The following is a 27,956-nucleotide window of genomic DNA, read 5'->3' as shown; positions in this document are numbered from 1 at the left end:
TAAGCTGAAAGTGAGTAGTGTGTATCGCAGGCTCAGCGATGCTTTCTCGTCTCGACAGATTCGGCGAGTTGATTTCGTCGGACATACGTTCGATTAACAGGCTAAGCTCGCGTCGGACATGCTCACGTGTGTCTCACGGGAATGTCCAGTAGAGTAACTGGAGTTGGAACAGGTTCGTGGATTAGATGGCGACCAGGGAAGCGATTGCGCGAAGACAGTTCCCCACACGTATTTAAAACCACACGTACACGCGTGACTCGTGTACGGTGGATAACCGTAAGGAAGAAAGATCCGTAACGGAAGAAAGGTCCAAGTCTTGATTGGGTGTGAGCAAACAAGCGGCTGCCGAATCCACGAATGTCTCCGAACGTGTCAAGACATCTGACCGAATCTCACGTCACTCTGCCCTGTCCCTCGCCATCCCTTGCTCTTCTTTTTTTTCTTTCTTTTTTCTTTTTCTATCTGATGTCTTTGGTTCCGTTACCATCGGGATTCTTTCCGCCATTCCAAAATTCTTACCCTTGTACACTTTCGCGAATGTATTTTCTCTCTACGCTCTACATTGCTACGTATTTCTCGCAATCTTCCGATTTTCGTTTTTGTTATCGAGCTCAATGTTCTATAACTATTTCTGTTTCTTTTATTTTTCGCTCTACTTTTATATTCTTTTGTCATTTTTCCCTTTCGTTCGCTTTCGGATTTGGTTTTGTAATTTCCTTTGCCTTATCCTTTCTCTTGTGTGATCCTTTTTCATTTCTTTCCATCCCTTAACGTCCTCAATCGCATCTTTCACGAATCTACCCTTTTCTTTTTATTTTTTTTCTCTCATTTGCCTCTTTCGAATCTTCTTTTCCGTGCGCACTTTTTATGTCTTTCGTTCTTTTTCACGCATCATTCCCGTCCTCAGTTTCCTCCTTTACTTCGTTTTATCTCACTTTTTCCCCCAACCCGCCATCTCTTTAATTTCTCTCTTTCTCTCTTTCTTATTGCTTCCTCTTACTCCGTCCTCGATTTACTTTGATCGCTCATAAAGAAAAATAACCATAAAGACGTAATCGGCGCAGTGGGCGAGGCAAAGCATTAAAGAGATTTCTCTGCGTATAGCATTTAGAGAAAAAAAGAGAGAGAAGAGATTTTAGAAGAAACGGAAGATAGCAATGGGGGTTGTAAGATTCGATCGTGTGTAAAAACTGCAACGTGTAAATTTCACTAGATTCATTTCCAATGTAAAACTGTTTAGTGCAAAAATGCTTAAAAGATTCGTGCTTTTACAGATTGACATACAATAGAAGTAAATAGCGTCCACAAATATCGCCATAATGTCTCAATATTAAAATATAACTTATTTGTTAGTTTAATTAAACGAGTAAATCTCTTTTTATCTTATTCTTACTAATATTATATTATACATCAATGCAGCAATCAAATATTAAATTAGAGTCAAGATGTCTGAAATAATTATAATCTTAAAGAATCTTAATAACGAATCTTGAAAAAGAGAAGACAGTTATTCGGATGAATAGCTCCAACTAACTTAAACTAATACTTATTTAATGAAGCAACCTTAATTTAGGTATACGTTCGCAATATCGCTGCGTCAGCTACATTCAACCAGCTTTTTCCCTTGGTACATTCAGCCAACGCAACCGTTATTTCCATGTATTTTTCCGTCTGCTAGCTTGCTATCCTTATCTTCTTTCGCCTGTAATCCTTTCTCCTGTCCTCCCAGGAGCCGCGCACTTTTCGTATCGTTCTCTCGTTCGTTGTTTTCTATTCTCGTCGTGATTTCCTCCCTGCGTCGAAGATGCTGATGAGGTCTCGGCTCTCGTCTCGGTTTTCGATACCTTCTTCGTTGACGATGAGCTTTGGTACACACAGCAAAATCAAGTGCTTCTTACCGTTGTAATACGTTCGCAAACGAATCGGAGAAGCTCGAAAGCAGCCCGTTGTATCTACGAGAAACCATACCTTATCTCGATCTTTTTTTTCTCAAGAACGCGAATGTCTCATAAACGTGATCGAAATAATCTGCAAGATCTTGACTTGAAATTTTGATTGTATCTCTAGGCGTTTTTGTTTTTACTTTCTTAGTTAACTTATTTTACTCTTACGTTAATAATTATTTTATACTAAGTATTACAATAGTTATCATTGTATTTTTTTTTTATTTGGAAACCATAGGGGAGATCGGGTCTCGTTGGCACAGTTTTCACAATTTTGATATTAGATTTTTTAAACAATTAACTATTATGATTAAAATACATCAATGTGATAGAGAGAACCTTTCTCTACATTTTCATACTAATAATAGTTCTATACACTGTTTACGTTCTTGCAATAAATGAAATACGAATGCTGCATTGTAGTTAATTTGCCCCAATTTGTGGAGTAAATTGGTACATATCACAGTATAAATTGCCTTTGTGATAAATTCTATATTAAATTAACAAAAACGTAATAGAAAAGTAGTAGAAATAAAAATTAGAGAGTAGATATGTACTTCTTAGTAAAAATTGTATCTTTCAAAGTTATTTTGTAATCGTCAACCAGTAAAATGTTGTTACTGAAAAACAAATATAAATTATTTTAGTTCTACTTTATTTTAATACAAAAATATTAAATATAAAGTGTTTTGTCAGAGTTAAATTGTAAATGAATGTTCACACGTGCGGTACAATAAGTCAACCTAATCTTTCCTTATGATATGAGCCAAAGTACCCCATCCCTACACACGTCTGATTTTGATTATTTTATTGTAATAAATTACTATTGTTACTCAAAATAACGTATTATATACTGACAAACACTTTTCTTTTAACTAATAATACGTCACTTAGATTTGTTTCCTCGTAAAGCCGAAGGACATTAATATGAAATTATGAAATAATCAAAAATTTACTTGCCTACTCTTGATTTTTTCTTTTTCTATTGTAATACTTTTTTGTTTAATTTAAGTGAAACTTAGGGAGAAGTACCTACATTATAAAAGAGATATTTTGCAGTAACTTTTCCATTGTTTCTTTCGCCACAAATACATAAACGGAACGCAATACCAACTTACCTCTTGTGCCAATGAGATCCGGTCTCCCCTACTTGTCTCTAAATAATAAATACTAATTTTCTCTCTCTCTTTCTCTCTCAGTCTTTTTGGTATCATTCAGCCAGAGGCATCGACAAGCTTTCAAAATTCGAAATGACGTTTCTCGCTTCTCGATATATCGAGTTAGAGAGGAAGCGAAGGGGTGTGCTTCTTACAGGGTGGCGATATATTCTCAAGCGGAGCATGGCGTGTGACATGAAATTTCTGCCTTCTGGGGTTGCGTGTTTCACACGCATGAGTATCTTTGAGTTCTCTCCTCCCTCCCCCCCTCTCTCTCTCTCTCTCTCTCTCTCTCTCTCTCTCTCGATTACGGATCGATATATCGGTCTTACCGATTGGATAGTAAAAATGAACCACTTGATGTTCTGAAGTCTTTCTCACCGAATTCAAGCTGCACGCTTGCATTGTCAGACTCGCTTTGAATGCAAAGGCGCGAATTTTGCGCAATGAGCTCATGACTACGTAATACGAAGTAGAAAGAGTGAAGATCCGGGCCGTCCGACGAGATGGGCACCAATCTTTAAAGCTACACTTTAAAGGCGGATATCAACGTAATTCTATCGCAATTAGCTTGCTAGATAAAATTTTCCCGCACCGCTTGTATGCATCCGCTTTCTTCTTTCTTTTGAGGATAATGATTCAACGGGACATAATTCTTGATTCAGATAAAAGCTCGCTCGTGAAAAAGCTCACTAAAAACTTAAGCTTAGTAAGAAATAAATTATATCGCATTCTTTAAAAAAAAAAAGCATATGATTATATACTATTCTCCAAATACTCTAAACTAGTCCTATTAAATTTTTTGTAAGTTAAAGGTAAAGAGATGAGAAACGTCGCTTTGCACTTTTTACATCAAATTATGGAAAAGAAATAATTCAATCAAATTACTGATTGAATTATTTCTTAACTACTTAATGAAATAATAATACGATATAATAATAATAATTTTAGCAATACGATGGTAAATTAAAAATAGTATTGAATTACCTTCGTCAATTGGTCAAGAAAACTTTCGATCAAATTTTTTCGCGCGATCGTATCCAAGACATCATGAAACAAGTTGGCAAGGATACATCCCCGCGGGGAATGTCGCATTGATCCGCGACAGGGAATCGTCCAATATATGAACTTGAATTACAGGGAGCCGGGAGCCGCTGCAGGATATCTCTTAAATCCCACCGTCCCTTACACGATTGCAGCGTGTTGCGCGAAGCGGTTTCTCCCGTGGGACAAAATGCCACTACTTTTTCACTAATTTGACACGGAACATCGAGTTGTCGTATCGAAGAACCAGGCCGGCTCGTGCTCTCTTTTTCTCTCTTTCTCTCTTTGCGGCTCGATGCGCGAGCTAGACATCGCTGTGGGGATTCCTGGCGAAACGTCTTCCACGAAGACAGCTTGAGAGGTTTAGAGAAACGAAGAGAGGATAAAGCGCGCGAGAAACGATCAGGCGGGGTTAAGTGATCGTCTCTAGTTCCCAGTTTTTAGCCGATAAGTCCGTTCCATCGCCGAAAATATCTGTTTGACGAGTAAAAACGATTATTCTTTTTTTCCAAAATATTATATGTATAACTGAAAGAATAAAAAAGTGATTCAATTTCTGTGAGATTCGGAACGCGAAATCGATTTTAATCTTTTACGATGCACGACGTGGAAATGTTTAATCCTTAAATTTCAGGTTTAGTTCAATATTAAGTAATGAGTTCACGGAACTAATAATTCATAAAAAAGCAAAGAAAAAATATTACTAAAGAAATATACAGACGTATTGATTATAATTAAGATAATGTTAAGGTAGTTCTATATATGTATATATATATATATATAGGCTGTAAAAACTTTATTTTCCGTGTTATTTTGTCGAAAATATTTTTAAAAAAATCAAAGCATGAAATGAGAGATAAATGTAAGGGGAACAACACAGGGTACGATGAGATAAGTACATATCTTTTGCATTATATAACAAGCGGATAAATCATAAATCCATTATTCATCGATTTGAGAATTTAAATCAGTTCCACGTAGTGAATGACGAATATGTTACTAGAAATTGTTCGCATTGATATTCCGAAGGAACGTTTCGATGTGAAAGGAGATACATTTACTTTTAAAAACTTACAATATGCTAGATATATATATTCTTTAATTATATATAGACATCAGATGTAAAATTGGGCCAAATGGCTTATAATAATGACCGATAATTCTTCTTACATATAGCATATTTTTTCTTTCAAGGTAAAAAATGCATTTGATATTTTTGAGAAAAAAATCGATAGACGAGATTAGAATGAGATTAAGAACGTATTCTCTAAAAATGAATCAGTATATTATTACTAAAAAGCAATAAATATTCACTGATAATTACATCAGTTATAATGTCATCATTATATGTAGCGTTGAAGTCAACAATAATATACTACTTCTTATTTTATAATAACGACGAGATCCTGTACTATATCGTATAAAAAGATGTTATATTTTATTTCAATGTAAGTGAAAGAAAAATTAGAATTAAGGTGATTCTTTAGTAAAGTGCCGAAAATTAGTGAGGTGTCTCATCAGGGCCCATCCAAAATCACACTAATATCTGCATAATTCGAATGAAATATTAAAACTACGTGTATATCTTAATGAAATAGTATGAAACGATAGTAAATTAAGAGCTGTATCTTCACCAAACGAAAACAAAGTGACGTTATGTTTCGAGATAAAATATATATGCACGTTTATGTATGTAAATATTTTTTCAGAATGACCGTTGACTCATTACATTTTTGTGACCATTAGAATCATAAGTTTTTAAACTATTATCTCGTTTTTTAGAAAAGTCTATGGTAATATTTGTGTGCAGTTAATCAAAGAAAGGTCTCCGAGCCTTACCTGTCATTAAATTATACGTTAAAAGTTACATTTTCAACATTTTTTTCTCTCTCATTTCGTCATTAACCTATCCTAGAATTTTTGTACACGTCAAGTTCGGTATTTCATTATATGAAGAAATTTCTCTATGGTAACTCGATTTACTAAAAAAACTCAATGTTATAGAAATATTTAAGCTGAATCTTAAAAAATGGTAAAAAAATAGTATCTAATGAAATTTTTGTGTGATAAGAGAAAATAATTCTCGAGTGCTCAAGAAATTCGTCAACAAATACTAATAATTCAGAAACATTCTTTATATTTCGAATTTAGTTTTTAAATTACGATTACTCTGTAACTCTTAAATTGTTTATTCTTATCGCATTTGAGACGTTTTGTGCCGAATGATAGAAATAACGCTAGATAACAGATAAATTAAGCATCAAGCGAATCTGGATTTGTACTTAGACAGATTGCTAAATATACAATTTAATTTCATTGAAATAATTTATATTTTCATCTCTGATGGAATCACGGATTATGATATTGTCAGCTGTTAATTATATTTTCAATAAAGCTTAAGCTAGTAATAAGGAAACTGAACTTTTTATGTAAAAAGAAGCGTCAGATTTTCTTAAAATTACAGTTTATTCTCTTGATATCAAAATCAATAATTATGATCATTTATAGCTATCTCTTTCAACTTGTATTACTTCTTCTTAGCTTCTTTCTTAAATACATATTAGGGCTCTAATAATTACAAATGTGCTTTATAAAAATTATTAATTTATTAATAAATACATGACATACAGTAATTTCTATTTGTACAAAATAGATTACAGATACATTTAGATTTTATTTGTATATAAATTTTTGGAATGAGAAGGAATTTAAATAAAACGTATTTATAATTATTATATTTACATATACTTAATTTTTCTGAAATTACCTAAAAATTATTAATGTAAAGTTGAGCACACAGAACTTGCGGTTTTGAAAAAAAAAAATGAGGACGAAGGAGCTACGTATCTCCATTTTACAAAGTGAACCAAAAGACAGAAATGTCGCGAGAAACGTTGGTGTCCCGAAAAACGGGAGAATGCAGTTAAGGCAGAAATACGGTGCTGCCATTTTTCACGGTACGAACGATGACGTGACCAAGTGAGCGTTATTGCAAAGGTTAAAGCAAACCGCATGCGTGTATGGCTGTTGCGAGAGAACGGGTGGGTGGAATGTACCGGAATGAGTATTGTCTTTGCGAAAGGGCTGCGTTTTCTCTGGGACGGGGAAATACCTGAGCAGTAATAACAATGGCACATGCAATGTATTTTTTGAAATGTTCCTTTTCGACTGTATGAAAGTACGAAAAGTGGATACATAGATATGTAAAAGTAAGTAAATGTTTGACGGAAAGAAATTTAAATCTCTGTACTCTCTCTCTCTCTCTCTCTCTCTGTCGTATTTTATAATTAAAAACCTGTATATCATAGAAAAATTATTAATAATCACAACAGTTAAAACAACAAATTATTAAATATGAAAAATTATCATATAAAAAAGTAAAATATATATTTCTTAACTCTCCGTCAACAATATGAAATTTTCACTTACAACTTGGGTTTTCGAACTTCAAATTTTTGTATTGTTCCGGACTGTATACAAATCTGAAAAAATTCTTACATATTTGTGAAATCTTTAAGTTTTTACTATTATAGAAGTAAACTGTATTTAACTTATTTCTTACATATTTAATTTATCTATCTCAAAATTCACAGTCACAAAATCGACTACACCTTTAAAGTTTAACATTACCGGCGGAAGCAATTAATTTAATCAGTTATTTTATAAAATTAATTCTTCGAATATCGTGAAATCGAGAGATTTCGTATATCTAATTTATATATTACCAGGGAATGAAAGTACTTATTAGTTTAGTTAGTTAACAATGAAGTTACAGTTACAACTTACTTTTTCTGGTAACTGCGTTACTATTCTTTTTTAGTAATTGTAACAGTAACGTAGTTACTGTTTTTTTGATAATGATAACGAATTTTAACAGTTACTTTTACCGTTCCTTTTTGTATGTTCTTGAACCTAATATATTTATGACATAATTTTCGTTTATTCAATCTTCAGCCTTTAGATAGTATTCATAATTTGTTCTGATTTCAAGATCGTTTTAATGTCTTGAGATGTTAATACGCCTCTGTGATTAATTTATTTATTATTAAATTTATTGTTTTTAAAAAGAGAAATTTTAATCCGAGCTTGATCTTTGTGCGTAATAATATGTTAGAATGAATTTGTATATCCTACATCAAATTCTTTAAACTACGCCAATACTATAATAAAATACGAGGTGGGTTAGGTTATATTTTTTGGAGGCAGTGCCGTTCCCTTCAGGCGGTGGGCGGCACGTACTGTCTGCACGCATACGTTTTCCAACGCGAAACCAAATCCACTTCACCTCCCCTCTGCCAAAGGGCGCACGACTTTTTACGCGAAGCGAGGTCCATTTCCTATCTAGGAGCATACGACTTGCCACACGTTCAAAAATAAAACTGTCTTATTCGTTTTTGAAATAGAAATTTTTCTCACAAAAACCATAAGCCTCCTTTTAAAACATGGTATACATGTTTTTTTTATAACTATATAGTTTTGTTCATTATTGAAAAAAAAACCACGGTTTTTAGGGCACCACTTCTGAATATTTACCCTTTGTCATACAGAAGTACAAAATAATTCCTGAAATACTTTTAACTGTCAACTGCTGCAACGCCTCTGCAGCGATTTTTGACAGCTGAGAAATATACCATTATTTCAGGAATTATTTTACACTACGTGATATGTCGGACAGATATCTCAGTTTACCGCATATTTTAGAGGTTTCGGAATTACGAAATTATGTTTTTAAGAAAAAACTAAAAAATAAAACTGATGTCATTGTTGTAAATACATTGTTTTTACAACATTTAAACAAAAAAATATTACAAATGTATATTTTTAGATCGATTTTAAAAAAGTAACAAATAATTACTTTTTAAGTAAGGGTAACTGTAACAAATTAGTTTTAAAAATCAATAATTAATAACGATAACTTGCTACTTTTTTGATTCAGTAACGAGTAACTGTAACTTGTTACTTTTAAAAAATAACTTTCCACTCCCTGCGTATTACTATTACCCTGAAAGGGTTAAAACTGAATATGACATCGTATAAGCATTGCTGGAGTATTTTATTCCAACATTACACAAACTTCTTACCAAAAATTTCGCCTTTTCTCAAAATTATTTATCTTGCAATCTACTTGTTGATATCCAATCTTGTGTTAGAAAAATGAAGGTTAAAGGAGTCTATCAACTAGAAGCTAGAAGTAGATACAATACTTTTTCCAGTCGTCCTAACTATCTTAAAGAAACCTCCCTTGAGAGAATCGAATAAAGAGCGCTGGCCACAGAGCTGTACAGAGCTTCTCGCGAACGAGCGGACCGAAGCGTGTCTGTTTCGGTGGATAAACCTGGAGATAAGAGTACCCCAAACGGATACAGCACGCACCCCGATCTCTCGCCCCCCGAGTCACACGGGACATTCTGCTGGATGAGTGGCGGGGGGAAGGAAGGAAGGAAGGCAGAGAGGAGGGTAGGAAGGAGACCCGGGTATAAAGTAACGCGAAACAGCGGCGCATTATTCACGGCATGAATTATTGATGAGCGCGGCGTAAAATATGAACGGCGGTGAGCCGTTATCAACGCCGGCGCAGAGCTCGTCCGCTCTTTTGATAGCGCGAGTCGCGTCGAATGCGCGGGCTTGCTCGCGCCGAGGCTCGCGTCCGAACAAATGGCCCGGCACAGACGACACCGCGCATATTGTGTTACATACGTTACATCCCTCTGCCAACGGAATCGCTCTTTCAGTTATTCCACGCGAACTCGCCCGCGTTCCGAGATCCTCGGTCGTGTGAATGTATCTCCTCTTTCCTCTGTGTCGTTATTTCCGAAAGACAATATCGCGTTTATACTTTGTTAAATTCAAGGAAAATAGATCTGTACATGTCGACGCGTTTGAATATTATCTCATAAATCACGATAATACTTGTTGATAGAGTTTTCAAAGGGCTCTTCACAACGTTGAGAAATAATGTTCATAACATCGCATTTAAAGTTTTACTATATAAGTTTTACTTTGATGAGTACAGTTATGTTGCATATGAAGGGTTTATTATGTATTATGTATAATAATTAAATACGGATATTATCAAGCAAATAAACATGGTTCATTTTTTTTTTTAACGAAATTCTTGCAGCATCATGATTTTATTTCTAATCGCTGAAAAAGCACATCTACAAACAGAAACGATTAAAATTTTAATGTTGCAATCGGCTGTTTTCTTGTTGCTACAGATCGAACTTTCGTTTTGAGAATACCGTATGACGTTTCCGCACAACGCGGTCTCAATGGCTGCGTTCAGCAGACTCAACAGTTTTGCAACCGTTTTATGATTATCTGCTGAGATAGGACCATTCTTCTAGATCTAAAAGTATGATCCAATTAGCGCGAAGGAAACTTCCAACAGTTGCAAAACAACCGTTCTGCTGAACGCCCCCATTGATTCCGTGCAGGTTTTTCACGAGCACGGGTTTCGTATCGGTTTAAAGCGAGATGCTGTGGGATCACGTGTGGCTGTCGCGGAAAATATCTTTTTTTTCCCCTATTTCGGCTTTAGCGCATCTCCACGGGGTATTTTTCCGTGTAACGCAATATTTGTGTATCCGTCGTTTTACGCAGCTTCGCTTCACCTGGGCTTCAGCGATCCTGATCGCAATGGGAAAACTACAGCCGACTATTCGTCGTGCCAGTGATGACAAGTCGGTTGTTGAAAATTACACGACGGAGTGTAAATCAATAAAATATTAAATATAACATTTTTGGGGTCAGATTGCAACCGCAAATACATAGTAATAAATAGCAATAAAACCAGTATACGCATGTAGTTTAATTTCATTTTATATGACATTTGTGTACAATATTTCTCGTTACAAAGAATTCATATGGGAAGCTTTTATTTTTTAATTGTAGATCATTTGATGATATAAGGTGTATGTTACAATGACAAAATTTACGTTTCTTATTCTAGCCACTGTCTTGGCTTTGTACACAAATTCTTATACAACTACAAATATTATAATTTCTCGGTTGATGAGCGTGTCCTCTTTCGTTGATACTATTGCCACATAACATCGAAGTTCTTCATTATGTCAAAATTTTCTCGAACGTCTTAAGTTTCAGCACGTTAACGAATCTATATCTACGTATATAAACTCTTACGATTAGTGAATAAAAAGATACATAATTGCTCTACATTAGAAACTCTTTCAGATATCCGTTGGAGTCTTAATAAAGTTTATTTAAAAAATTATTTACATAAATGCAGGTTAAGCTAATAGACAACAGATGAAGTTTTATATGAAGATAGAAATTAATTTTCTCGATGCTGTGTTTCCGTCGCTAAATAGCTTTTCCAAGAAGAGAACTTCTTAATTATGTAGAAACCTTTAGCTAACCGCAGTGTAGCGAGTAAATAAAGAAAAAAAAACGATTGGTCAATTTTAATAAAAACGAATTAAAAAGCTTGGACAACGATCGTCGAGTGAGAAAGTGCTTCGTTCGTAACGCGATAAAATTCTCATCAAAGGCGCGATGGTCTTCCGTTATTATTCCGTTATTATTATCCTGCTCGGCGGGGCTGTGTTTCACTTTCTCGGGAGAGGCACTCATTTTCCTCCAATGAGAGATCCCTTATCCGTCTAAATACAGCGTGGGAGAATCGTTTAAGCCTCCGCACGGACCATCGTTTGCGTTCTTGTTTAAGTCGAGATAAAAGAAAACGAATAACGTGACTGGCAGAACTGCATTTAACGCAAAGAGAGAAGGTGCGCAAAAGAGAATCTGCTTCGTGTTATTTAGATTTTATAGAGGAAACTCAGTTAGAGAGTGGAAAGTAACAATCATTTCTTCGTTTATTTAAGTGACAACATTTCTTTTAAGTCTAGAAAACGATAACAGTTAATAATTATTGACAAATTCTTAATTGCTTTCAGAGATAATTGACAAATAACAGTAGTTTTAAAAACATCAAACATTAATTAATTCTTTATCATTGAAACGTTACCTTTTAGGCGAAACATCCATGAGATTTACAAAGGAGTCTTATAACGTATCAAATTCTGATTTTACTAAAACTTTGTATATATTATAAGCAGAATTGACAAGTAACGCGTTATATATATATAATTGTATATATATAATTGTAACGTTGTTACCGTTACAAATTACTCTTTTTTCGGTAACGATTGGGTAACGAAGTTACATTTTCTTCTGAGTAACGTTCATGGTAACACAGTTACATTTTTGGGGTAATGGTAACGATTTTACTAATTACTTTTATCGTTACTCAATTTCTATTTAAAAGTTTTAATTGTAACTAGAGCATATATACATTTATCAGTGTTTGAGTTTTATTCCTCTATTAAAAAATAGAATTCTGACATCTTTATTGCATTTACCGCAGGAATTTAATTATGCATATAATGGCGTTTTTCATTGGCAGAGCGCATTCAGTGCGCTTTAAAGCCGCTGTATAATCGACGTAATGATGTATGATTAATAAAAATATAGAAACGCGAATAAAACCGCGAAATCCTCAATACACTTTATTATGCTATTTGATAAAATATACTTTAGGCATTTCATCAATTGAGATATCTCATTTTTACATTTAGAGTTGTGTACAACGGCTTTAATGTGCACTGAGTGCGCACAAGTTCTGCCAATGAAAACACTATAATATTCTATTAGTGTTAAGAAAAGAAAATAACGAAAAAGTAACGTTTTGAAGAACGGTAACGAGTTACTTTTGCAAATCAATAACGAGTAAAGATAACGAGTTACTTTTTAGGAAAAAGAACGGTAACAGTAACGAATTATTTTTATGGGGTAACGTTGCCAACCCTTATAAGTTACGTAGAATTTAGGAAATATCAATAAATATTTTAAGAGATGATTTCACTTATTAAAATATTTATTGTTCACAACTAATATTTTCTAAATTCATCTCTTTATGTAACTTATGCGTATACGAAGTTTCATTGAAATCAGAATTTGACACTTTGCGAGATTTCCTTGTTAGAGAAAGCTACTTTTAAAGCACTCTGTATAGTGTGAATTATTCCAAACAAACGGGCGTAATCGATCCACCGAGAACAGAAGCGATCAGCGGAATACAGTTCCCAAGTAGCGCCGGAATTCTGTCTAATCGCGCAGCGTCGATTCTCAGGGGGCGCGATATAATTTCATAATCAGAAAACGAACGAGGTGGAAACGGTTTCTCCGATCATACGTGAACGCAATGCCAAGTATGTAGATACGGGCGGGATTATGTGTTAAGCAGATATATACGCGCCCCACGCGCAGGATATCGTAGGGGGTCGTCTCATGCATGCAAGGATATTACAAAACAAGTAAAAGGAATTCGCGAATCTGGCGCTCGCACCCTTCCGTGTGCCCCCTCTCTCCTCGCGCCTTTTTCCATCCCCTGCCCCCAAGGGTTGCATTATGACGGGATGCATAATGCAAGATGGGTATGCCGACGAGCTGTCTGTGCGTCATACATAGCAATGGCAGACGGACGCGATTCTGAAAAGGATTTTCCGAACAGGATATCCTTGCCACGGACCGCGTATATTTTCCATGACCGAGGTCGAGCGAACAGGTTGCCGCTTTTGTCGTCGATTTTCTGTGTGCCGCGCGATATCAGTCCACGGCTCTCCCGGATCGATGTGAACGTATGAAACGTTTCGCGTAGCTTGAGTCGTGGATCGTGGAAACGCTGGAAAATCAGAGTGGAGGTTGTCTATTCTGGAACGAAAAATATGTAAGAAACGTGATATTGCGAATAGCAGATGTTGTTTAGAAATTTAAAAAACTTTAGAATAGTTTTATTTGTTTCTTGTATTAATTATTTCTATTTTATTTTAAATGTTAAATTTCATTTATATTAATTTTCATTCCCAATCCACGTCGCGTAGCATTGACGAGCGATTATTATTTTATCGAAACAGGCATGACATATTAAATACGGGCGGTCATAATCAAACGGAACGACAGTTGCGAAAGCTCCTAAAGTTTTTTTGCGATTACCGTAAAGAGAGAACGGAACAAAACGCGGTGCGACGGAGCATAACTCTCGTCAACGTGGCTCTTTTTCACACACGTACTCATTTAACTATTCCGAAAACTAAGCCAATAACACACCCGTTTTTCGTGATTCTCAAATTTCACCGGACTAACGCGAGGACTCGCCGAGAGGAATGCTGCAGGAGAGATGCAATCCTGCAGTCGCCATGTCTTGCGGTTTGTGTGCAGAGTGTCGTGTGGGCGAGAGCGCGGGTACATGACCATTTCGCTCGAGCGCATACACACATAGATACGCGCACGTACACGCGCACAAGCACGTAAGCAATGCTCCGTTGTTTACACGCATTCCGTTCTCCATTGATCCTCTTTGTGCGAGATCGGGGATAGTTCGGTCTTGGCTGCCGGCACTTCTGAGATTGTTTATAAGACTTCCGGTAGCTGCCACGCTTTTCAAAGCTCCTCTTCTTGTTTGCTCTCTCGCTCTCTCTCTCCCCTCCCCCTCCTCTCTCCCCCTTCCCCTCCTCTCTTTCTCTCTCACTATATATCTATCTATCTCTCTCTATCCTAAAGGTAGTTCTCTCCCTTTTACTCTTTATGTCTCTCTCAGTTCTGTTCTCCATCTTTTCCGATCGTCTATCGACGGCAAGCCGATGCCAGACAACAAGGGAGATTGTATGTATTACCTCGCCTGTCTGTCGCACGCCTACCCCGCCGTTTCCCGATCTACTTTCGAATCTTGCCACTAGCGATACGATGTGACGCGACCCGACTGTGCGCTCTCGCAATGCAATGCGATCAAATCGAAGCCCCGATATTCTGTCACGGGCTCACAGGTATGCACGCGTGTAGAGACGTTTTCGTAGCACTCTGATATGTATTTGTATTCGTATGCCGAAAAGAAATACGATATATTTGATACATATTTATAATTCTTTAATAATTTGACTTGAATAAATTTCGAAAAAACTAAGATTCAAATTACCATTAAAAAAATGTTAAATAAATTTACGTGAACTGTAATTTCTATATTGTGTGTAGGTGTATATAAAAAAAAATTCTTTGGATAAACCGTCTTAAAATATTCATTTTCCATATTTTTTATTATCCTGTTTAATACTATAGATAGAATAAATTATACATTGAAATAATAATGTGCATACAGCATTTAACAATCGGATACATATTTTAAGTCTTTTACAGTAATGAAATTAAAAGCTATTTGCAGTAATAAAATTAAAAGCTTTTAGCCAAACATTTCTTTAATTTTCTGCAGACCATAAAACATTGCAATAATAAGAAATGTTCTTATTCATGCAAATTGGTAGTTTAAAATGCTCGACGGGACTGGAGCCTTGTTGCGGGCCTAAACGCTTGATTTTAACTTATTGCCGTATTCAGGACACGGGCTTGTGGTGCTTGGCGTTGACAGAAGTTAATGGAATACCGCTACCAGGTATGGGGTAAACTTCTACGAGGTCAACCGTTCGTGTGAACTTGCGCAACATCCTCGTAGTGTATACACTAACGTTGTCACAATACGGGTAAACTTGTAGCGGATAGTGGGACATAGTCAAAAATACGAGACGCAATCAAACACTCCACTTTCGTTTATGTAATAAAGCTAGTTTACGTATTGTGTACGTCACACTTTTTCGCGTAAAGGTTCCTTAAATGTTAAGAGTTAAGCTTTTATTAACGACGCTTCCACAGAGACAGCTAAATAATGAATTTTTTTAAAATTAGCTTAAAAATTAGAAGCTTCTTCCCCTCAATGGAAGTTAGTTAATTTCAAATAGACTCCACTTTAACAGAATTTTAATTCGTAACACAGTTTCCGAGCTAATGTATTTAATGTCTGAAATTAAGAGACGAAGAAAGGTAGTATTCCGTAGAATTTTTATTGCAGACGCCTTCAGATTTGTCGGGAGTAGTTAACAGTTTTTACGTTCAAATTAAGATAACCTTGTAAATTCGGGCGAATGAATAATACGGGAGCGATTTATAACAACAAATGTTATAGCTTGAAAATGACGAAATCGTACATACGAGATATAGGATGTTAATGGCCTCCGGATGTTTGCATCTTGCATACATCTCGTTTAATCGCGCCTCATTGTAAAATCTTATCTAATATTTACAAGGATAAAATTCACATTTAGGTTTTGGTTCATGATTCTTTTATTCTAATGAATAACGAAAAGATGAAGTACAACTAATAAGAATTAAATTAGAAATATTTCGTATTTTTTTTAATCTAAAATTTATTCTTTAATAATCTTGCAATTAAAAATTTATTCTTTAATCTTTCAATTTAATCTTTCAACTCTTACTCTTTTTACTTCAAAAACTAACAACTAAAATTTTTGTTTTAATGTAAATTCATATATACTATAAATCACGATTTTAAGCGATTTGATTTCAAGATTGACTGATTATTTTGATTTGAGAAATGAATTATTTTTACATATAAAGATTGCGGCAGATATAATTAATGTAATAAGGTAGGATGAGTCGAATCGAATAATTTATTCGCTTCGTAATTAAAAGCCGTTTTGTAATACGAAGTGGCTTTGAAGCAGCATAATGATTTTCAGGTAGATTTCTCTTCCTGGAACCTCACACAAGCAGAGTAATTAAAGGAAGTGGTACTTTTCCGTTCTTTGAAATACGCAGCCGTAGTTTTTCAAAGGCTTTCGTCGTTTAGAAAGGATTAAATGCGTTAAAACTTGCTTTCTTTTGCTATTACATTTCCTCCTTAATGGCAATAAAAAAATTAGAAACTACAATTGTTCCAAAAACACACAGAAAATTTTAAAATTGGTTAAAAGAAATAAAAGTATAATATTTAAATGTACAGATACATACATTCTAAAAATTTTTTATTCTCTATATAATTCTTTATTATATAAAATAGTGTTTAAAAATTCGACGAAACATTTTTCTCTCTCAAAAATATTCATATTTATGATGCAACAATTACATTTCACCAAAAATTTAGTAAAAAAGTTTACATAAATAGAAAAAATAAAAAGTTTAAAAATAAAGGTATTTTAGTACCTAACCAAACAAAGATAAAAATTATTTTTTAATTACATTGTTAATCAACGAGTTGATTGAAAGAATTATTAGTTCTATGTAATTAGTTACTTACTTATTATGGTCAGAAATACAAGCAAGTTTGGAGGTTATAATGAAAACGAGAGAGAAGTGATGGAAAAAGAAATCGGTTTAACGAACTAACACCTAACGAACGTATCTTTCTCCAACGCTGTCTCCTTCTGTTTCTGTCTTTCGCATTACTTTTTTTCCTCCAAGATCGAAAGCGATGCGCGCGGCGCTTCTATCTTATATCGAGACTCAATTGGGTCTGGACCGCGGTTATCCGTTTATCGCTATATAACCACTGGAGGGTTGGCGAGGTAGATACATTCCCGCGAAAGGAGGCGAGCGATTAATCACGTTTTACTCGGTTCCGAGTCAGACCGACCAATTTGGCCGGAAAGGTCGTTGTTTGCCCGATAAGGAACGCCAGGGGGTGGAAAAGCGATGCTGGCAGTGCCTTGTGGAACAATCGGCGAATCTCACCATTGATCCGCAGTATGGACAAACAATCTTATCCGGTCACCGACGGATAAAACCTCCATCGTTTGCTCTTTTTTTTCTTTCTTTCACTCGGCTAGTAGCCGTTCACTCGATTCATCGAGTCAAATCTCCGTCGGAGTCCACCCCGCCGATCTTGCGTCGATCCCAGACACGTTTGTGTGGTGCATTTTTCATGATGCATCTGGAAACGCTCGACTTGTAGCGTCTTACCGGCTACCGGTGGATAAGGCACTCAGGTTTCTTTATAGCATGGACGTGAGGTGGTATTCCTTGCGGTTGACAAAGATATCGTCTCACGACATTGTACGGCCAATTTGATAGTAATTTTCGACAATGCGCTTCAATTTTTCAACGTCTGTCTAAAGAGAAAAAAACGATATCTGCAAAGAATGAGCTTGAATATATATATGTAGATACTAAAGATCTGCTCTAGAAAAATATAAATGGAACTTTTTTTTGTAGAGAAATGAAATTATTCATTTGCGAAATTAATTTAAATAGAGATAATTGGTTACAAATGTTCCCTTGTACTAATTTGTCTGAAGATATAAATCGCGCCGTTTAAAATAGATAGACTAGAAATAGACGCGCGTGTCTACAAATTTTTAATTTAAATGAAAATTCTTTATTTGGTTAAAAAGTACGCTACGAAAATATATATATATATATACATTTTATATATACTCGTTTCTAACGAGATTGAACTATACCATCGAGACTCTACTTGTCTCTCTTGCTGTTTTTCATTTCTCTCTCTCTCTCTCTCCATCTATCTCTAGCTATCTATCTATCTATCTATATCTGTGAAGAGACCGGAGGCCCGCAAGCGGTAAATTAATTCGAACGACAAGCGCAGTCGGCGCTTCCACTCGCGCCGAATAAACATCAGGGCCAGAAGTTGACCAGACTGGAGCGACCCATGCCGCAGTACTGGAGGACGCGCCATATCTGCGATCTACGTGCCCATTTCCCGTGGCCCGTATAACGTATTTGGCACCGATTCTCCATTGCATCTGCATCGGACGTCGTCGGCGTTGCACAGGACGGATTATAGAACGTGTATCCCGTCTATCGCAAATTGCGCGACTCTATCTCCGTATCGACACGAGTCTATCTTCTTGATTTTTTTCTTTGTGTCGTTGCACAAAAATCGTTGATGTTTAATGCCGAGGTAATAGCGATATCGATATTAATATATTGCTGATATGAATATTACGAAGAAAGTATCTTATGTAAATTTATCTTTAATTTATCGTAGATATCTTAGAGAAGATTACGAAACATTTAGAATGTATGACTATATTTTCGTTTCAACTACTTATATATTCTAATCTATAAATTATTTCTAACACTCAAACTTTTAACGTGTAATACTCGAATTATCCTCGTACAAAAACTCTATATTTTCAATTATTTAATTATTGACTTTCACATCCTTGTATATATCTCGAAAGTTTAACTAGAGTTAAGTGACATGGGAAGATTGCCGAAGGCCAACTATGTCCATGGACTATAATCTAAACAAGCTATCATTAATTTTAGTACGTGTGGTGGATACTCTCTGTGCCAATAAACATCAGTGACAACGACCAGGCTCGCGGCGTTTCTGATGTACTTTGGGTGCCGGCAACATTCGAGATATACCGTGCACACGCATTCGTATGATATACGTAGTATATTTAGTATCACGGTATCCGCGCCAGATGTTGTCATCGCGCGGTTCGGACTTCGCAATGAACGTTCGTTTATTATTTCTCGACTAGCTCATGTTAATTACGAATAAACTCGGACTTGAATTACCTACATTCGTGCAACTCGTGCACATTTTACTTGAATATGCTCTTTCAAGCGATTTACAGATCGTTTTCAGTTATTTCACGCGATGCATTTAGGATCAGTAATAAATGAGTGAAATTCGGCAGTGGCTGTTTTTTTATTTATATTATAACTTCTGTTACCTCGAAAAAATATTTTTGTTTTATCAGAAAATACTTTACAGAAAAATTGGATTAACAGAAAGGAATTTAAATATTAATTTTATCTATCATTAATTATTATATACTACAGTGCTCTCATCTCTCGACTTAAAATATTAAAAGCAGCAATCATTATTCGAACATTAAGTAAATTTTATATGAATCAAATGAATTGTGCAGTACACTGTTGTGTAACAAACATAAATCTCAATCTTTGTTTGATATTTAATTTTATATGACACGTTTATTTGTATAATAAATATTCAACAGATAATTTGTTTACATAATTATGATTTATGCAACTATTTTGAATTATTTTATGTTAGTTGCATCTTGTATCTTAATCATGTTTCAATTGCTCAATAGTTGGATAATCGATGCACAGTCTAGTATACGATACCTATTGGCAGAATTATACGTCAAGATCGAGTACGGCTGAGGTTAAATCGAATTTATTGCGTCGAGTCGATTGTTCGAGCAGCTAATCGGTACATCAATCACGAAAAAGGAAAGAGCAATTACTCGGCGGTGCACAAGCTATTAAGCTTTTATCACGATTCTTAAAGAGAACAGGTAGTTGTTCTAGAATATCTATACCCAAAATCGGATCAGGCACAAGTTTAATTATAATAAAAATATGAGCATATAAACTCTCTGGTATAAAAACAAGTATAAAAAATTAATTTTTAAGAATTGTTGGAAATTTTGGAAGCTATTTTCAAATTAACTCGGGAGAGCTTAATAACCTTTTAATACACAAACAACTCAATCAACATATAATATTCTAAAAATATTTTTTAAACACTTATTGAATATCTTTATATTAAATAAGTATTTAAAAAACGTTTTAAAAACATTGTATTCTGATTGGGCAGATGCAAAATTTCTTCTCCAAAAAAAACTTGTTTCTTTTTATACACAAAGAGTATCAGATTATTTCTACTAATTATTCAAGAATCTTATTTGTTTATGTTATAAAAGAAGAGTTATCAAGAAATTTGATAAACTTGACAGCATATATTTAGGTGTCGTATACCGAAGTAGAATAGTCCCATGTGTAATAAATCGTAACGCAGCAGAGAGAGGATGAAATATTTGCAAAAACGCAATCGCTTCCTCTCTATTTACTGCTATCGGATAAACATTCGGGCAAGAATCTGACAGCTCGACGGTGGATGGCGTCGCGCTTCCGCAGTGAAGCACTCGAACTACACTTTATTTATTTTGCGGACTGCGTATATAGAACATCGTTGGCATCGTGCCCCCGTTGCATCTGCGTTATTGCTTGTTGTCGGGCACAACAGATTTCGTATTGGACACCTTTCGCAATGTATCGACTTCTGCGTCAATCGCAATAAGCGTATCCGATGTAATGGACCGGGAATGATATATGTAACAGAAGCTTGCTGCTCAAATCGTGCACGTGCTTCAATTTACTTAGTTGCATCGAATACTCGATTAATGCGATTGACGAACGAAGAGATATTTCTTGTTAAAAGCTATTTCTATATATTTCGTTGCGGTTAAATAATTTCGTTCCGTATTTTAAAAGTAACACAAAAAATATAATTTTCGAGTTATTACCATGGATGAGTTAGGTGAAGATTACTCTATCGATCATCAAAAAAATTAACTTAATTTCATAATTTGTTAATCAAATAGCACATATGTTCTTAAGGTTTTCAAAAGATCATAATATCTTTTTCAAGAGTTATACATTTTTTGAGTTGTATCGTTATTATAAATAAGAAAGGTTCTATACAGAGCATTTAAAGTGAGATTTACTTTTTAGTGATCGAAGTCTAAAGAAGAAATTGTTTTATGTTGAATTTAATCATTTTAACTGATTAAGATAAACTATTTATGATATTTCGAGTTATGTCACTTTTGATGAAGAGAGAATTCCGAATTTGTTTTTTTATATAAACTTTGTAGGATGTCAAAATCATCAACTCAAAAAGGATGATTTTTTAAGGACTGTAAAATAATAAATGACATTTGTTCCTAACAGTCATGTTCTTTATTCTTTTCACCGATATTATTTCATTAATAATACTAATAATAAAGTCAACAATTTTTCTTGAATTGAAAAATAGATTTACCTTTTTTCTGAAAAACTTGAATTTTTTAATTATAATTAGTTTTGAAATGTAGGGACGATTTAAAATGTGAAGAATAGACACGTTTTGACAATTACTTATTCAAATTCTTTGAAAATGTTATTTTCCAAATTCAAAAGATAAAATCTTCCACATGTAATATCTACCATATAAAATATCTATAATACACATTGAATATCTTTCACTAATTTTGTTGTAAATTTCATATGCAAAAGCAGCAGTGTAAGTTTACAATTCGAAATGAGAATGGCATATCTTACATATTTTCAAAAGAAATTTTGAATATTACTCATGTTAATTTTTTCAAAAATTTCTTCAAATCATTTCGAAAGAATTGGGGAAGGGAGAGATCTGAGGTCACGGAATTGAAATCACTTACCGATTGGCACGTTGACAGCGATGAGAATGACAAGAGCACGGTGGCAGAGCATTGTGCGCTGCGGTGAGAAAGAGAAGAGCCGAGGAATCGTCCGTCGTCGATGGCAGCCAGGCCTGCTCCCTTTATCTACTTAACCCCGTCATCTTCTACACGGACCTCCGTTTCCGATGCTCTGACACATAGCATGCCTGAAACAATCGCGTTGGTTTGATCATTTACTTGGAGGGGCAATATTATCAGGCCCGTCGCGCTCCCGCTCGCTGTAACGATCGCCCATGCCGCTTTATCGTCCGTTTCCAGCGAGCGAACTTTCGGGTTCGCTCAACGTGTTGCAGCTTTGCATCTCAAGATCGAGCAGCGGCGTCGCGCTCGCGTTCTCCGACCGAGCGTATCGTTTCGCTTGGTGACGTTCATCGATCGTATCTTGGCCAACTTTGTTAAGAGCGGAGCAACGTTAATTTCGCTGTTCGTTGTGAATAAGAAACTACTTTGACATTTTCGACACCACGTGTCTACGTCTGATGCACGATTATTAATGCAATTGTGATGTGTCTTTCTTCCTTCCAGATATAAGAAAATAATTGTATTATTTAATCAAGATGTGATCAAAAATTGAGAGAAGTTCGGGATTAAACGTATATATATGAGTTAGAAGGAATATTAAATTGTGTGTGACGATTTATTTTCACTGATTGAATGTGCAACATATATGTGGCCAGTGTATATCTTTCAACTGTGTGAATAAAGATTTTTTTGAATAATTTGTTGCCGTAAACGAATTAAACTAATATAAATTAAGTAATTAGCATTAATTAAATTAACATTTTTAGTTTGCTTAAAAATTATAATAAATAAAGCAAGAAAAATCTATATTCTTGTAAAGGACCCCGCACTAATTATATGGAAAATTAGGTCCTGAAACGAATTAGTTTTGACATATGTTATAGCTTATAATGTAATAAATAAACAATGTCATATAAACATAGCTCAAATAATGAATAATTTTTTAAATTATAGTGTACCAAAGGTGCACTGTGAGTACAAGTTTCACATTTTTGTTAACTATAACTCAAAATCTGTCTATTTATTTGAGCCTTGTAACATATTTTGTTAATCACGTTGTAAGCTAAAACATGTGAAAACTCATTTCACTCAGTTTTCTATGTAATTAGTACGAGGTCCTTTAGATATGTATTATTACATGCCAATTTTGAAGAGAATCGTCAAAGTTCTACTTTTTGAGAAGCATAAATGATGCACTTTTACATTAAATAAGGTTTAGCTGATATTTTTCAGTATTTTTTAGAAACTATATTATTACGGTACTATTTACAATCCGCATTTACAAATTAATAAATGTCGCGATAAATTTAATTACATCGCTGTTACAATTTTGACGAGCGCGCTGTCAGTTAAAATAAGTTATTTCCGCGAATTTATAAATTATCACAGGCGCCGACAGAATTTACGGGAACGAAAGCGGGTGGAATGCAAATAGCGCGTTTGTCACGTTTATGTAAGTACGTGTCACGTATATATTCGGCGATAAATTGCTCCTAAATGCATTTCCGCTTTAGACGATTTCTGTCGCCGTGGGAGAAATTAATCACGCGTGTTCACCGTCCATTATTTTATGACTTACGCATACCGTGGACGATATACTGATGTTACAGTACTCGTGAAGTAACCGATTTTATTATATAAAATGCACGTGCTATACGTTCCACATAATACGCACGATACGACACTACGATTCACTTCCGCTTATTATGCATACGTCCGATAAACCGTTAGTAATGTTATTCAAGTTTCGCCTGAAAATTCATTCTTCGATCGTCATGAAATAATCAGAGCACAACCCCTATTGTACCGATCGATTCATAATCATATATTAATAACTTGATTAAGATCGCAATCAAATACAAATGCCAGCAACGTCACTTTCAATTTATGGGTATCTATGAAAGTTTAATAATCAATTTTACGATCTTTGCTAGAGCGAAATAATGTTTTATGCAATAATTTTGCTTTGATCGTTCAATGTTAATAAATCATTCCTTGCCAAAAATTTACGAGTTGTGAAAATACCACGAAATAATTTATAACCACGAAAATGTACCGATTTTATATCTTTATTTCTATAGAGAGAGGGGGGGGGGAGAGAGAGAGAGAGAGAAAATCATTGACTTCTTTTTTTCTTCATTAATAAATATTATCAATTACACTTCTATATAATGGATATCTTACTGCACCTCTCTACACGTTTTACAACCCTCTGCTTCCGTTGATCGTCCATTTAACGCGTATTAATCGAACTATGACATCCGAGTGTCGTTCCATCGTCGTCCGTTTGTTTCCGTTTCATCAGCGCGCGAAGAATAATACGTTAACAATGAACGAGCTTGCAACTCGATTATCGACGCTTGCAAGTTTAAAGCAAACAGGATCTAGAGAAAGGGACGTCGACAAGCCGACGACGAGACAGGACGACGAGGTAAAATGCGAAACACGGAACTGGCGATGCTGCAGTTCGTTATTGGCGACGTGAAGCCAATCCATACCAACCTCGAAGCGTAGAGCCGACGATAAATTGTTTGGATCTCTTGCACATAAACGCACAAAAAGTGACCATGGAGTTAACAGTAATTTGCATTCTGCATTTATAAAACGTACCTACGCGCGTTATCTCTCGATGGTCCTGACCTGCAGCCCGCCTGACCTCATTCGCGACTAACAAAATAGAGTGATAATATATTGTCATTCCTGCGAATCATCAATAAAGAAACATAATGTCAATTTTGCGACTTTCGCGGTTTGTCGATGATTTATATTCCACTTTGCGAAAGATGTCCTTATAGAGAAATAAAATAAAGATCAATCAATTAATTAAAGAAGCGGCAATATATGGCGCTTCGAAATTAGAGTTAAAATTATAGCATCTTGGTGCTTAATAATATTTCTATATGAATATTTAAATATATTTTCCAGTACATCAAATGCACGCTAAACACAATCGATGTTGAAAATGTAATCCTAAATTAAAGCTGGAAATAGTAATATTATAAATTGAATACATTGAGCGTCAATTTAATAATAATGATTCTAACAAATATCTTAAAACACTGAAAAAAATTTATTATAATTTGAAGTATTGGAAAATGTATTTAAATATTTATAATATAGAAATATCATTAAGCACTAAAATTTCTGATTTAGTCTCGACCGTATATATTGGCACTTTTTTATTTAAAATTTATTTATTTGTATAAACGATCTAGTTTAACTTATTATTGTTAAAAAGAATTAGATGACGATTAAATCTTTTATAACACATATAATTCTATGCTTTACTGATTTTATCTTTTTGTAATTGGGAATATAAGACATATTTTAAAAAGGACTAAAAGAGAAGGATGCCGTGCCGATAAACGGCGCTTACGCAGGGATGTTACGTGCATAGATAATAGGATAAGCAAAGGGCGGTTTGTGATAAAGCTGGCGTGTGAGATAATGTGGCCGAGATAATTATTTTTCCACTACGACTGTTGGTAAATCTTATTTCCTTTCTGTGATTAATTAGCGGGCCTAGACGGAAGTGATAATGGATGCAAGTAGATACCAGCTCGAGTCTCAGAGAGGATGAAAAACAGTTCCCTGAATAAATGTCGGACGTGCCATCTTGATGGGCGTGAATGACGAGCAAGCTGATATATGCAGATCGCGCTTCCGAGAAATTCTAATTATCTAAATTTTATTACATATTGCATAATTTCCTTACATCCATGTTATTTCTATAACTCCGTTTTTTTTTTTTTTTTTTTGAGGAAAAAAATTCGCTTGATATCTTTTCTCCAAAAAGCGTTAAGAATCTTGAAGAATTAAATATTTTTTTAATTCCGGAGTTTTCAGGAATTTTTTTATCCCTCTAATGAATTCTTCTTTCAATCTTGAATGTAACAGCGATTTTAAAAAAATATGTATGCATTTCTCGATTTTCAAATTAAAAATATTTTCATCTCACTTATTCATTTTTGTTAAATAAATTACACAAAAATGATTGAATTTCAGAATATTGATTTGCAATTTCTCCAATAAAACAACTTCTCTTTCTCTCTCTCTCTCTCTCAGCTTTCAAATATAAACTTATGGAAGTTTTAATATTTTGAATAATAATTACTTAGATGCTTATTTTCATCTGTCGCGTATCAATATCGTCGTTATATTATATATATATATATATATAAAATATTTATGTATATATACGTTACTCAGAAATTTTTTCTTAGCACCGCAAACGAATGGCAGGATATTAATCCGCCAATTTTTCGTAACACGATCAGGAGTTTACTAATTGTAAGACGGCGCGAAACCAAACTAATATATGAATGAGGAAAACGATTAAATTCGAAACTAGCTATTTCTCTTAGACTTGGTATCCCTGAGAGCTCTAACGCTCTGCAAAGTTCAGTTCCGCTCGCAACAGAAGCGTCGAGAGAGGCCCAGCTATGTGCAGGATACGGAATATGTAAGACACGCGCGCACACGCGGGAACCATCCTCGGTGTAGTACGGTGTGTAGGTCGGCAAATTCGTGAATATTCAGTAACTCTGTCCGACCTTCCCCGGGGTGAGTTTACGGTCCTCGGTCTCGCTTTTACGAGTTCGTCAGGAAGAAACGACTTCGCGCCGAATCGACGAGACGTCTTTTCCTCGTATCGTCACCGATGCGCTCGGGGACGTTTTCTCTCTATTGTGAAAAGTATCCGACAAAAAGTTCGGGGATAAGAGGAATTCGTTTAGAATTTCATTTTAACAAACTACATAGCCAAGGAGTTGCATCATGGAATGCAAGCCTCGGAAAGGTCAGATCAAGATATGAGATGACGTAGGCAGGTACGCGTCAGTAATTGTAACAATGGCTATCGTTAGTTAATTTTGTTCTCTTTTTTCGTTATCTCAATTCGCCGAGGATTACCCGATCGATAATCCAATCCGATATTTTATATTGTCAACAAAGTGTTATTCAGTGGAAACGGTGAAATGGAAACGTTTTTATTCGAATTAATAGAAGAAACATTTTACAGCCCCACATCGCGAAGCCATAAATATATGTATCGATCTGTATTTGAAGATAGATATCCATCCCTCACGCTCATGTGAGATCACGCATAAAATTAAACGACGTCATTTAGCGCGAACATATTTATCAATTATTATTTAGGATATTTTTAGTTTTAATATCCTAAATTCCAACTTTAAAAACCAAGCATGCGTGTTATATAATATTATATAGGGTATCTGGTAAGTTTTGAAAAAGCTCTCGTGTGTAGATAGAGCGGACTAAACTGAATCGAAAAATCATGTATTATTTTGCAATTTTCGCAATAGTTAAAATATTAATTACTAAAAATTGCCAAATATTGGTCTTCAATAATTTTTTTTCTCAAATACTATCAACTTTAGAGAAAAACTACAAGAGACAAAAATTGTTTATTTTTCTTCTCATAGAACTCTAAGAATTTTTTCAAAATTTTTCATCAACTTTTTAGTACTGCATTTTCTTATTGGCAACTATTTTTACTAACATGAGGAAATACGGTATTAAAAAATTTTGAAAAAATTCTGAAAAAATTCTCAAAACTTTATGAGAAGAAAATAAACAATTTTTGTCTCTCGTTGTTTTTCTGTAAAGTTGATAGTATTTGAGTAAAAAATTATTGAAAA

The 27,956-nt window shown here is 34.8% G+C and overlaps 1 protein-coding gene across 2 annotated transcripts in view; it reads right to left on the bottom strand.

The window, feature by feature from the left end:
- LOC108721452 (lachesin) overlaps positions 1-27,956 on the bottom strand; it is a 147,856-nt gene that overhangs the window by 49,869 nt on the left and 70,031 nt on the right. For both annotated transcript variants that reach the window (XM_018446005.1, XM_018446012.1), the window contains exon 2: positions 22,234-22,421. In XM_018446005.1, coding sequence (XP_018301507.1) covers positions 22,234-22,285 — 52 coding nt within the window. In that variant the 5' untranslated portion in view covers positions 22,286-22,421. The remainder of the gene's footprint in view (positions 1-22,233; positions 22,422-27,956) is intronic.

Source organism: Mycetomoellerius zeteki, unplaced genomic scaffold (genome assembly GCF_001594055.1).
Source record: "Mycetomoellerius zeteki isolate Tzet28-1 unplaced genomic scaffold, Tzet1.0 scaffold105, whole genome shotgun sequence".
NCBI classification, from domain to species: domain Eukaryota; kingdom Metazoa; phylum Arthropoda; class Insecta; order Hymenoptera; family Formicidae; genus Mycetomoellerius; species Mycetomoellerius zeteki.
Note: the sequence above shows the minus strand (reverse complement) of the source record. Positions and strands in the feature narration are given on the sequence as shown.